At 43.7% G+C, this 14,155-nt stretch overlaps 1 protein-coding gene across 1 annotated transcript in view; it reads right to left on the bottom strand.

Annotated features, from left to right (window-relative positions):
• Positions 1 to 9,259, bottom strand: part of LOC123163719 (wax ester synthase/diacylglycerol acyltransferase 11) — a 10,750-nt gene extending 1,491 nt beyond the window's left edge. The window contains exons 1-6 of the mRNA XM_044581074.1: positions 9,002 to 9,259; positions 8,128 to 8,739; positions 7,951 to 8,017; positions 7,791 to 7,864; positions 7,468 to 7,659; positions 7,198 to 7,335 (exon numbers count right to left, since the gene is read on the bottom strand). Coding sequence (XP_044437009.1) covers positions 7,198 to 7,335; positions 7,468 to 7,659; positions 7,791 to 7,864; positions 7,951 to 8,017; positions 8,128 to 8,739; positions 9,002 to 9,244 — 1,326 coding nt within the window. The 5' untranslated portion in view covers positions 9,245 to 9,259. The remainder of the gene's footprint in view (positions 1 to 7,197; positions 7,336 to 7,467; positions 7,660 to 7,790; positions 7,865 to 7,950; positions 8,018 to 8,127; positions 8,740 to 9,001) is intronic.
• Positions 9,260 to 14,155: the final 4,896 nt, after the last annotated feature.

Below are 14,155 nucleotides of genomic sequence, written 5' to 3'. Positions count from 1 at the left end.
CTCTTTTCTCTCTACTAGGTAATTGCACGTGTGTTGCAACGGGGGCATAAATATTTCGTTAGTTCAACAATAATCGCGTCATAAATATATATATATTTACTATCCTCGTGCACATCAAACAAACATTGTGCCAATAAATAGATGCATCACCAACAGTATTGTAAAATAAATATATAAATGGTTCAAAAATTCCTTCCATCGTGCCCATGTGCCAAAGAGTAGATGCATTACAGATGTATGATTTATTGGGTTCGCCTTTTCACGTAGCTGAATTCTTCCAAGGGCTTTTATTTCATCAGACAGATAAAGTAAACTTCAGTAGTTTTGGACAGAGTTGCTGAAGGTTCAGTCACCCCAACCCTTCCAAATAGCTATAGATTTTGTGCATGGATGAAGTTGCATGCAATAACAAAACACTTTTAGTTACACTGTTGAAAATCAAAAAACTGATTTGGGATGTGTACTTCACGTATCCTAAGCTCAAACAACAATTCAGAGACGGATCAAATACAACAGCATCAAGGATGGTGAAGGTTAATACCTGATCGTTTGTGCTTCCAAAATCACAGATTTTTCAGCGGGTGCATCACTAGTAGAAAAAGGACCTAATGTTAGACACATTAGACCGGGTTCGATTTTGGCCCGGTACTATTGGTACCATTAGTCCCGGTTCGAACAGCTATGCTTTAGTGCCGGTTCGTGTTGAACCTTTAGTACCGGTTCGTGCCATGAACCAGTACTAAAAGGGGTGGTGACAGGCTGACGTCAGGACGGGGGCCCACGAGCTCCTTTGGTCCCGGTTCGTGGAACAAACCGGTACTAAAGGGCAATCCTTTAGTACCAATTCGTGCCACAAACCGGGACTAAGGGGTCTGACCTATAGTCCCGGTTGGAGACACAAACCAGGAATATAGAGCAAATTCTAAACTCTACCCCCTGTATCCATTTCAGTTTTGAAAAATACAAAAGAAAATGATAAAGAATTCAAAAAATAAAATTCTTCGAGATGTAGTTATATTACTACATCTACTAGTTAGGAAAATTTAAACACTTAAATTTGGACATGTTTTGCAAAAAGTGTAGGGAAAATGTAAAACGGCTATAACTTATGCATATGATGTCGGGAAAAAACATATAATATATCAAAATGTTCAGCACGAAAATCCTCATCCGATTTTGACGGCCTACGGCCGATTTGCTAATTTTTAGAATCCTCAAATTCTAAAAGGAAAAAAAGATACGCTCAAATTTAAGTTTTTTTGAATTTTTGTCAAACTATGGTCAAACTACTTATTCAAGAAATATTAGTGTTACTAAATAATTATTCAAGAATATTAGTGTTGCTAAATAATTATTTCAGTTTTTTGAATTTTGGTCAAATCTGGTCAAACTATGGTCAAATTGTGGTCAAACTACTTATTCAAGAAATATTAGTGTCAGTAAATAATTACTGTTTTTTAGAATAATAGTTTCAAACACAATCGGTGAAACATGTGACCTAATGCTCAAGCTAAACTCCTGAGGGTTAATAGGATTGACAGCTTACATTTGTCAGGAAAACAACAAGTGCAGACTTGGAAAGTAGGAGGGATTAGAACTCTGAAGTTAAGCGTGCTCAGGCTGGGGTAGTGAGAAGATAGGTGACCGGCCGGGAAGTTAGACGATTTAGAATGAGTGATCCACACTTGATCGGTTAAGATGGGTGATTAGAGACTAAATCATCAAATAATTCAGAAAATTGAAAATCGAAAAAATCAATATTCAAAAAAATTTAAAAAAATTTGAAAAAAAACCTTTAGTACCAGTTGGTGTTACCAATCGGTACTAAAGGTCCCCCATACCACGGCACGAGCTCACGCCACGTGGTGGGCCTTTAGTGGCATTTCGTGCCGAACCGGTACTGGGGGGTGGGGGGGCTTTAGTCTCCACCTTTTAGTGCTGGTTGCAGAACCGGCACTAAAGGCCCTTACGAACCGGTAATAAAGCTCCGTTTTCTACTAGTGCATGTTGGTTTTGAACTGGCACCTGTGCGCAACCGGAGTACCTGACCCACAGCACAGCTCAAACCGTCTTGCGCCGGCAGTGCATACAGTAGCAGCTTTGGTCGAGAAGAAACTCTACAGACGAGACATACAAACGCACCCGTACGTTGCATGCCGCATGAACAAGACACAAGATGAATGGCTGAACGAGTGGTCTCATGCTGATCTGTTTGAGATGGTACCGACTACCGAGGATGAGGATGAGGACAAGGAGAGGAAGTGTGCAGTGGTCCTCGTCTCATGCCGTCTCTCCCTGCTGTGAAAGAGTGGCGCCAACAGACCACGACGAGGCCGCGCTGGCAAGCCCCAGCGGCGGCTAGGGTTAAGGCCAGGGACGCGCGTATGGGTAGAATGGCGATGAGATCACGGAAAGTCGGTGGTGGAGACCGCGGTGTGGTTGCGCCGATGGACAGAGGTGCGGCCAGAATCGCAACGGTGATTTTGATCGTTGGAGAGAGGCGTTGGGAGTTGAGTGGATAAAGAGAAGCCGGAGTTGCTGGCGTCATCTGGAATCGGAGGCTCGCATCGGTGAATTGGAGGAGAGGAGGGTATCGAGTGAGGAGAGGAGGGAGGAAAGACGGGGCGGGGATCGCGCGACACTCGCATGCGTTTCGTGGGGAGCGAGGTCGGTGATCCGATCGATGAAACCAGCGACCAAAAAAAAACCCGGTGAAGAGGCTTTGGACAAAAGAAAATCGGTGGACGTCTGGAGGAACGTGCGCGGTGGAAGTTCGACGAAGGCTGGGCAGGATGCGCGGTCACGTTGGCAGGAAAAGCAACCTTAGTGGTTGTTTGGATAACAAATATTAGCATTGAGTTTATAAAAAACGAGTTTTTACCTGATTTTTAGAAAAACCGGTTTTACGATTTTTTTTGTTAATAGTCAGTTTATAGAAGACCACGTTTGGGTCGAAAAGTGTGTTTGTCCAGTTCCCTATTCTCCGGCGATCTTCTTATTTTCGACTTTCCGTCAATGAAACGCAAGTAATGGAGCTGGGTAGTTGATCTCACCGGACGGCCGCGTACACGCACACGTAGAAAGTTGCTACCATGGGCAAGCATCTGCAACCGGCTGCGAAATGTACGAAACGTACACGTACGCGAGAGACACAAGAGGATTCATGGCAAAAGCCTCCTCGGATCCACCTTCCTTTTGGTCGTTCATGCTGCATGCACGTCGGCGTTCATGGCCATGGCGCCCCTGCCTGTGGCTATGCACCCTCGCCGTTGGGGTTAAGGACGAGAAAAGCTTGTGCCCACTGGTGCAAACCCTTTGGTCGACGCCAAGCTGCAGCCATATATGTCTCCTCCTGCTTTGTTGTCGTGTGCCGGCGGCGGCGACGCTCAACGAGCTGACTTCGGCGGCTGCGACGACGACCAGGACGGACGACACGGAGGACGCGGCAGCCGTGGCACGGCGGCCAGACGAGGACGTACGAGTACGACTACGTTGTACGACTCACCGGTGAGTACATCACAGCCGCCGTCGTCTCACTGACCCTCGAGCAAGCCGGCGATATGTAGTGAGGACGTGGCAATGGCCACCAGCCTCGGTAGCTTCTCTTCGCTCATGAACGGGCCCGCCGGGATCGGCAACAAGGAACAAGGATACGCAAATCGAGTTTTTACAAAAGCGACTAATAGTCGTTTTTCCACAAACGCGAAATTCTAGGTTATAGAAAATTCGGTTTTCCATATCCACAGATTAGTTAGGCTAGCCAAACGTGGTTTTAGGTTGTTAGGCCGTTTTCCTATTTTATATAAAACGGATTTTCTACAAACCATCTATCCAAACAACCCCTAGGTTCTTTTCAGATAGTAGAAAAAAAAAGAAAACGAGCCCTCTCCTCTTCTCACCCAAGAAGTTCCTAAACCTAATCAAAGCTCTGGCAATAGCGGCAGCGGCTGGAAGCGCCCCAGATGGCCGATGGGAATGGACGGTGACAAGAGCGGCTCCGACGATCATACGTGACGACTTCGGTGACGCTGGAGATCAACGCCCGCAGGTGCGCCCAAAATCCCACCTCCACGGTAATGGGCTTTTTCTCCCCTTCGTGTATCCATGGGGCTCGCCTTCCTCCCCTCATTATCGATGGTGAGGCGATTGCGCCGGCTGCGCTGGGGGTGACAAGAGAAATCCAAAATCACAGAGTCTACATCCGGAAGGACACCTCTCGATCACCAAATCACATATCTCCTGTTTCTGACTAATTCCTTACCTATGTCTCTTGATCTTTACCTATTTGTAATACATGTCGGTAATCTTAAGGAGATGTTGCCCTCATCAGCGTCGTCAATCTGATCAACATGAGCTCCTGGCCCAACGACATCAGGGTCACGTACCACCAATGGACGCCACGCCACTACATCGACACACCCGGCGGCCTCTGCAATGACTCCAATGGCAACAATGAATCCTCCATTGTTCTACTATTTATTTTTTCTGAACCACACTGTTCTACTAAACTAACTTCTGTGCGTAGCAATCAAGATGGTAGTGACCTTTCATATTTACATTTTTCACCTTGGTTGGGTTCTGGGGCCTCCAAGGACGAGGGTGCAAAAAAAGACGAGCGGTATTAACGGTTGGTATGTCATTGTGTCCAACAGAAACACCTCCCAGATCCTCACCAAAGGTTCACCGTCACTTCTTGTTCTTTGGCACATACTGCTCAGTTTGATCCTTCAATTGTTGCTTAGTTGTATATATATATCATATTAATGATAAATTTGTTTCGAGATATAGTACTGTAGATAAGCTGACGCAAGCACCTTTGTTCCTCTCAAAAGTCATGCGAGAGATCCGCAAGGTACTACCCAATTAACTTAACACCTGAATCCAATATTTACGTTCGAAATTTGATGAATTTTGCAACTTAGGAATAATTCCAGTGCTTAGCATCCTTTCTGTGTTGTAATCAGGATTAGTGATGTTTGACAAATTATGTAACCCTAATAAGTTCTTTAAAAGGAAAACTTGTTAAAGTGAGCTAACTTACTGTATGTGACTTGCAGATGCTGGTGGATTATGTTGTTGATGTTAAAATCACATGTGATGGAGCAACCATTATGATGATATTGGAAGTTGAGGGTCTAGCAGGGAAGGTTTTGCTTGATTGCATCTGACAGTCCTCGCTATATAGCACTAATTAATTTCGGTGCTTGCTAAATTTACTCATGAATCAGTGCTCATATAATACATTGTTACATGATGCACAAATACCACATATGATTGGAACCTTTTTAAGAATGTTACATATTGATAATTCATCTTACACCATATGCATGATACATAGAAACAAATTACTTCTCTCACGGTTTCCATGTATTGAACTATCTAGGTTCTTTATCTTGCATGGTGGAGTGAGCTAAAAGTGCATATATTATTCTTTTTCAATACTTATATGGTGGTAATCTCTCAATTCTACCAGCCTTATCTCAAGAGTCAAGACGGACGGGCGCGGCAACACACGTCTTTATGATCTAGTTAACAATGGCTCTTTCACCTTCTTTCTGGCTTGATAGATGGACACTTGCTGAGAGACTCACACTAGCCACTACGTTCGACTTTCTAGTAACCACCTCCACGAAAATGACTTAGTTTTGCAGGTGTTGTAGGATGGTATCGAACTAGGATTACATAACCAACTAACCTTGGGTGCTGTGGATTAGCGCGCTTCTATTCAATCTCCGTGATACCATATCTACAGATTCGTACTTCAGGAGATTACTCGATGGATCAGCATTCACCACCACGGGGCCTGTACGTCACCCTCGCTTCCTAGTTTATAGAACTCAAGTGGACGTCATCTGGTTCTCACGGTAGCGAAACAAAGTTAAAATATTTGGCTGGATACTGCGCCTAAATATGTTAAACAAGGGAACAAAATCTCCACAGCAGAACATTGCACCTAAGCTTCTTATGTCCCGCCAGTCGGAGGATGGAGCATACTAGCGGTGTCCGCCCCGCCTTCAGTCAGCTCAGAGATAATGGGTCCACTCTACTGCAAGACGTGGTTACCAGCATCAACCTGATCATTTATCCTACGGTTCATGATCTAGAAGATCTGTGATGCTCGAAATTCAAAATTGTTTTGCATCATCGTCCTTAATGAAGCTACCAAAACAACGAATATCGTTGGCCATTTGAAAGTTTCGCCAAATAGGTCGGAAATCCAGGAACATAAGATCCATGCCACTCAGGCCCTATTTGGTTCGGCTGTGGATTTCTAAAAGTAGCTGTGAAAAATCCGCTATGGAAAAATAGCTGTGGAAAATCTGATGTGAAAAAGATGTAGGTCATTTGGCAAACCAGCTGATACAGCTTTTTCAGATTTTGGCCTGCAGCGAAATCAGATTTTGGAAAGCACGTGGGCTGCTTCCGCTTTTGGTTTAGATTTTGGCAGCGGATTTCTGGAATCGGATTCTACTGGGTTCGCCCTTTGGTTCAGATTCTGCTACGCGGCAGCGGAATCCGTCGATACAAGCTGAAACAAACAGGGCCTCTATTTCATGATCACCTCTCCTCAAAGTCAATGTATTTAGACAAAACTAACCCCTCCCCCCCAAATGGTCGCACGTTTAAAGAAAAATATGACGGATGCATGTACAGAGACAGGGCTTACTTTGCCTTGTCTTTTTTAACCAGCATTCAGTACTTCACGCCTTAGAGAAAAAGAGGATGCAAACAAACAATTCAATCTCACCTCAAGCACGCTCATGTGCATCCACACTATATACAAGCTATACATACTAGGAGGAATTAGGAATAGGAGGGCTCCATGCGCCAATAACTAAACACACCCAATTTAATTTTTGAAACAACTTTGACTAGTCTCTGGAAAATGAAAATCTATTTATTCAATAAACCTTTGTTATTGGAAATACAATGACAAGAAAATAATTATATAGTAAGTGTAAAAAATAAGGGCTTATGTTGGATAGATACGGCATAAATGCAAATAGGATTAAGAAATAGGTAAATTGTGTTTAAATAATTAATAATTAGACAGCGTGGAATACAAGAGACCTTATTTTAAAAACCTTATGATGCGAGATTGTTTTATTGTCTGAAGCAATTTACGACTGTATCTAATTTTTCCCTAAAAAGAAAAAGAATGCATCTCTTTTAGATGTTAGATCATATGCAACTTACTTGTGGTTGCCCGTAGGTGCTAATTGCCATGAAGGTAATTGGGTGTCCACATAGCGTTATATGTTCAGCTGGCCCAATGACATTTGATACTGTTATGCTTGTATGTGTGGTACACCGTCGGTAGATGAAAGCTCCTGTCTGCTTTCGTTGACAAGTTGCAGAAAAATCAGAAATGTTAATAAATAGACATAGTGCTTCTTCTTCAGTGTCTGGGCAATGCAGTCCTTGAAGAGCATATAAAGCACGAAAGAAAGGGAAATATATGTATACCTTTGCACCAAAGCATTTCACAGAAAAATCACCAACCACTTGTACCAACTTCACTTCTAAAGAGCTTTTTTTCCTGTGCATCGACCGTTTTGCCTCGCGAACATATTCAAGGGGATCATTGTGCAAAGCGATATGAAATGGATAGCTGAGGCCACTAACTCGATTCCCTGTCTCTACCTTGGTAACATATGTCTGTTCATAATTAAATGAAAAAGTTGAAGTAACTAATATAAAAAGAAATTCTAATGAAGGAATTTTATATTGTCTATGTCACATTTCATTTATATTCTTACATGTATCTTTAGGAAAAAAGAAGGTCTTACTTGTCGGGTAGAAACTGGCCTTGTGTTGACAGGGAGTATTGATCGCAAGCAGATTCTCTTAGTGTCATTGTCCCCTAATATTGAAGACATGAAAGCAAACTGTTTAAATTAGATATGTATAGAGCATATATTCATCGACGTTGTTAAACAGAACACCTACCGGACTTCCTAAAGTAATATCGTGAAAGAGCTGCAGAAGTGACACCAACTAGCACGTCGTTGATAGTCTGTGAAAATGAAAAAGAGAAAGAGACAAGTGTCTATTGAGACAAATCAGGAAGTCTATTCGTAGCACTATTTCAGTTAATCAATACAAAGTTTAAATGGATTTATGTACGCAGTTCATAACAGTCTTGATGAGCTTGACATCATCAAGGCTAAGACTCCGGTGCAAAAACCGCTTGTGCCGGCAAGACTCAGTGCCATCTGGCGGGGGCGTGAATATCGTGCGTGGATCTTTCAAGAACAGTATGGTCGCAGCAAGCAACGTGGCATCCACCAACGTGTGCCATGCCAGCACGAAATAGGACCAAACCCATGCCAGGTAATCGCCAGACAAAGTCAACGGAGGTCGTAGACGCCCCTGGTAGATCGGGCCAGTCCGTCTTGGCGGCGGCGGCATGGCCGGCAGCCTTGTAGGATCAGCCGTGCTGCACGACGAAGCCATAAAGATTGTCATGATGGACATGGCATCACCGATGGAGTGGTGCAGACGGAGCACCACTGTAGAGGTAGCCTCAGAGGTCTCCAAATTGAGGAAGTGGAACTCCCAAAGAGGGCGACGCCTATCCATAGGGAGTGTGGACAGCGATGCTACATAGTCCTCGACGGCCTTTTCCGGGTTGGTAGTCACCATGGTAGGATCCAGCCTTGGGACGATGATGTGGTCATCCACGTTCACCACTGTTTGCACCCACCGTGGCTTGCCATCCTTGAATCCATCCATTATCTATACATGGATAACGAAACGAGGATTGGAGGGAAAGGTAGGGTAGAATGAGAGGCATAAATAGTAGAATATATTAATGTGATCAATTCTATGGTATAATATTTATTTGTAATTTTGTTGGTATATTTTCCATTTGTTTCCATTTAATTGAAGTTCTAGATTTTTCATTAGTAAAACTTCTCTATATTTCATCAAATCTATTAGAAAGATGAAGCTTATGAAATTACTACTTCTCAATTAAATGATGGTTGAAAAACTTTACACTGCAGAACCGCGAGGAACGAGTAATCAGCTCTGCTTCGATGCCGGTGCGGAAGACGGGGAGGTTCACCGGTATGTCAAGTCCCATCATCATGACGATGTAGATGCCCATCTCTTCCATGATTCTTCCATTGGGGCTCATGGGCTCGGGCGCCGTGCAATTTTCAGCACAGCCCGTCTCTGCCGGCACACGGACAGAGAGCGCACCGCATGGTGGAGTTTCTACGTCCATTGTAATTTCCATGGGTGGTTTGGTCGATTAATTGGTAGTTTGCAACTGGGGAAGGGAATGGTGATAGTATATATAGGGAAGGAAAGGGAGGAGATATCCGTGGTATCCGAAACCTGCATTAAATTCAGCGTATTTAATGACGCGAGCTTCGTGCATATCCCTCCATCTCATGTACCCAGCAGGCAGTTGAGTCCTACTATGCGAACAACAAAGCACACACAGTACCTGCACGACGGTAAAATCCAGCTGCTCATGCGTAGAATTGAAAGGGCAGTGATGGCTGGATTAGCTGGTCTTGCGCAGATCGGGCACTAAATTATCATGTGTGGAGCAGTTTTGCAGGCACTTTGACGTGTTTTCACACATATATTCATAGATAATATTTTTAACGTTTGAATTGCGCAAAAATCAGATTTTGTATTCATGTAGTACAAAATTGGCCGTGTTTTACGTAGCCCAAAATAAAAATCTCGGTACCATTTTGTGTTATCAAATATCGTACCTAGAGAAATCTGGGAAACAATTATAATTGGCCGCATCGACGAAGAAGATAACTACACAGTAGTGCTGACATCAGATCTATAAGTGATTTGTCACTGTTGGATTGGTAGTTGCTGGTAGAATGCACGCCGACTCGGGCCGGTATACTTCCGTGTTTACACCGAACAATAGCGAAGATACATCTTCTCGGCCAGCATGCCGGGCGGGGCGCCGGGGAGTCCTTGAAGGTGAGTGCGCTCTCCTCTCTTCCTCTTAATAAACTGTGAATTCGCTGGAAAAAATCTGTAGCATCGCAATAATCTATACAAAATATTTTAATTTATATTTTTTAAATAAAGGGCCTAATTTTCATTTTGCGTGGGGCCCTGAATTTTAAAGGCACGGCCCTGCCTCTTATGTTCCCACCGTGTAGGCACTTCAACTATAATAATTTCTTTTATGGAAAATTCCTTTTTTTTGCGAGGGCTTTTTTAGAAAATTCTGATCTATATCAAAGTTCACTAGAAGTACAAAGGATTTCAAACGTAATCAAAATTATATAGAGATTCCCAGACCGCCGAACAGCCAGTATTGCCGTCAGAATGAGCGGCCGATGCGCAGCTGTCGCCGCTCCTCTACTGCAGCCAGCTTGACCTTGTCGATGATAGCTAGGAAGTCTTCAAGCATATGCCTCTAAGGACCGCGGCCCTTGAGCCGAAGTCGTTTTAATTGAACCCATGCATATATCTGAAGCACCCAACACCGAAATCTTTCCACATCACAAAAACCCTGACATCATTGCCAAAGGAGATGGCAGAAATCTACATTGGAACTCCATTGGCAAAGTCCAGATGGATGAACAAGTGGAGAATAGAAGCACGAAAGACAAACTCGATGATATAGCGCCGCCATCCGCACATGGGCCTCACCTGCAAGGACTAAAAAATCCTAACCAAAACTACTAACTAGGATGGAGGCATCGGGATTCCTCTCCGGGCAACCGGCCGTCGGAGGGGCACTCAGAGGGGACGCAAGTACGCCGGCTTAACAGTTGAGTCTGGAGCAGAGGGCTTGCCCTAGCCGCCTAGGATGAGGGAATGAAACGAAGTTGCGGTAGAAATTAAGGCCTCCACTTTAACTATATTATGCCCGCTCAATAGTTAACGATGGCATTTTAGGTGATGTTTTAACCGGATTATGCATGTAAGCATATCCTATCATGTCTTTCAGTTTCCAAATTCACTTTACTAGCTAGGTTAATTATTATCCACATGGGTGCAGCACAGGACACCTGCTCCAAGATATTTCCGTTGTTACAGATCATTTATTGTAGGCACACGATTTTTTGGGACATTGGTACAATCACTTACGAACTATAAAAGCCAAAATGGTAAAAGGAAAATCAAATAATTCCATTTTTCTATCATCCATGGTCAAGTTTTCTACTCATGTGTGAAGTTACGCAAAGAAATTACATCTGTGGTATCTCGGGCAAAACTGACAAAATCGGTGCTATTAAAAAGACCATGTCGAAGCAGTTTGGAGGTCCAATTTTGTTTTCTTCTCCAAAAGTACCAAGAATTCCATTTTAAGGCGAAACTTCGCAGTTGAGTAGAACAGTGGGCTCTGTTTGTTAACCGAAATTATTTAATTATTTTATATTTTTAAAATGTTACTCTTCACAATGGGTGCCCGTGGCAGCATCTTCACCACTGCATTTTCGATTATTTGAGACCCTATGTTTTGGTTAGGAATCTGTCTTTATTCCAAACTTAACCCCCAATGCCGTGCCCACACTTGACCACGCCACCTTTAATGTTGTAGCTATCATATAATTAAGTTGGATCCCTATGTGTGGAGCCAGAACACACACGTATACGCCCAAATGGTAGTGGAGGTAAATATCACCACGTGATTGAAAAAATATCATTAAAATGCTAATCACCAACCATAGAGATGCCTTCGTCGGTTACATGTCAACTGCACAACGGTTCTCTAGACAGAGAGCACTTCAAGGAAAATACGTCTGACCATAAACAATGACATTCACTGTCTCCGCCTTAAAAAAAGCTAGGGTTTCTCTGCCTCTCGCTGGCACCATCGCCGGTCCACCCCGTTTCCGGTGGCCTTAGGGCCATGAGGGCGGAGTGGATCCTGGCCCTTGCTGGTGGGAGGGCTCCTTTTCTAGATTTTTTAAAGTTTTTTAGGGTTTTTGTCATGCTCAGAAAGGCGAGACGGCGACGGCTTCCTGAAGATAGAATAAAGGTCCCCCACCTAGTCCCCATTCTGTTGATGCGTCTAGCATCGTCGGTGTGCGTGTGGATGTGTATCTCCGGCGGATCTGTCTTTTTGAAAATCTATGTTGCAAGGTGCACATGCATGTCATACCATGCTGGTCCTTTTTCAATGAAATTTTACTAATATAGAGAGAGAGCACAAGCATGCGTCCATGGACTAATATTACACAAAATGCTTACATCATTATATTGATTCCTTTTTCTGAACAATTTAAATGATTCATCCCGGAAATCGTTAATCCAATTAGCGATACGTCTTCACCGGCTGGTTTATCTCGTAGAGGGTTTCGAAAGAAAATTGCATAATGAGTTGTGTTGATATAAAAATTCATTGCCACAAGTTTTCATATTATCTCAACATAGTTGCCATCTTAGTCGTGAAAAATTGCTACCGTGATTATGTATAGTTATCTGGCAATAGTATCGTATATTGCCAGATATTGCCATGTTACGCATAGCTAGAAATTAAGTATTTAAGGGTTAAAAATACGTGAAAAGAGGCTCAGAAGATCACAAGAACCACAAATAAAGCCTTTAAGTCGCCCATATTGTTGTCCCAAAAACTGGCAACTAAGTTAATTTAATTTGAACACTAGTGACCAACAACATGGGAAGTTCTTTACACTAATATGGTGAGTACCGATGACATTTTTCTTTATCTAAACATGCTAACTAACGGTAAAGTGTATCATCAATCGGGGTAACGGTTTTGAGTGCGGCACTGCTGCAGAGTCCGTTCCTATATTAAATTGAGAATTGGATATTCCTGATTTTTGTGTTTTTTTGCCTATTTTTCCTTTTTAGCCTGTATTGTGCTTTCACTACAAAAGAGATAAGACAATACAATGCATTCGAAGGACATATTACTACAAAAATGTGGTCATGTGCCCACGAGACATGCCTCTTTGCTATGTTTTGAATGTTAGTTGATCTTAGGAGTTTTCAAGAAACACCAAGACAGCTGTAGCAAATACACACTAAATTATCCAGTTGACAGCCCGCAAAAAAAAAATATCAAGTTGAGCAAACACGCCGGCCATCTGCTAGTTATATATACATATGAGGCCGGCCATAGCTGTAGGCTTGTAGCTAGCATATCCCATTGTACTGATCATTACAATGGCAATATCGTTCTTGCCAGAGCTGCCCGTCTACACATTACTTGTGCTCCTTGCTCTTCCACTGTACTACTTGTACTTCGGGGCTAGTTCTAGATGGAAGAACCCAGTAGCGCTCCCCAGAAACTGGCCAATACTGCATATGTTCCCTTCCTTTGTGGCCAACATCCACAACTTGCATGACTATTACACCCGGATCCTTGCCCGATCAGGCCACAACTTCAGGGCGCACGGCCCACCCGGCTCGGGGATTCGGTTATTCGTCACATGCGACCCTGCCAATGTCCGACACATCTTCACGACCAACTACACCAACTTCCCCAAGGGCGCGGAGTTTGCCGCTATATTCGATATCATGGGTGGCACCCTGTTCACCATCGATGGTGAGCCTTGCCGTCGGCAGCGCGCGAAAGTCAAGGCCGTGCTCAGCAGCCCGCCGATAGTTGCCAGGTTTGCAGCTTGCTGCCGTGACAAGTTGGAGACCAGCCTTCTCCCAATATTTAGCCACATGGCGAGCACCGGCACTCCGTTCAACATGCAAGAAATGATGTCAAGGTGTATGTTTGACCTAGCTGCTACACCTCTATTCGGCGTGGATCCTGGCCTCCTATCATTGGACATGCCGTCCATGGATGCCGCACTCGCCATGGATACAGTCATGGAGGTGGGCCATTACCGGCACGTGATGCCGACATATTGCTGGAAGTTGATGAGATGGCTAAACATTGGGACTGAGAGAAAGCTCGGCATTGCGCACATGGTGCTACAGGGGTTCATTTTGGATATGATGGAGAGGAGGACGACCGACAGATGTAATGCTTGTAGTGACGAGGAACAAGATGGTGTGGATATTGTGTCTTCGTTCGTGAATGATCCTGACTATGCCGATTTTGGCTTGTTCCGCGCTGCGATGATTAGTCTCATGCTCGGTGCGAGGGACACAATTTCCACGACCCTGACATGGACCTTCTACAACCTTGCCCAGAACTCTAATATCGTAACAATCATTCGCAATGAACTCTCACCAA

Source organism: Triticum aestivum, chromosome 7D, assembly GCF_018294505.1.
Source record: "Triticum aestivum cultivar Chinese Spring chromosome 7D, IWGSC CS RefSeq v2.1, whole genome shotgun sequence".
Taxonomy (NCBI): Eukaryota; Viridiplantae; Streptophyta; class Magnoliopsida; order Poales; family Poaceae; genus Triticum; species Triticum aestivum.
Note: the sequence above shows the minus strand (reverse complement) of the source record. Positions and strands in the feature narration are given on the sequence as shown.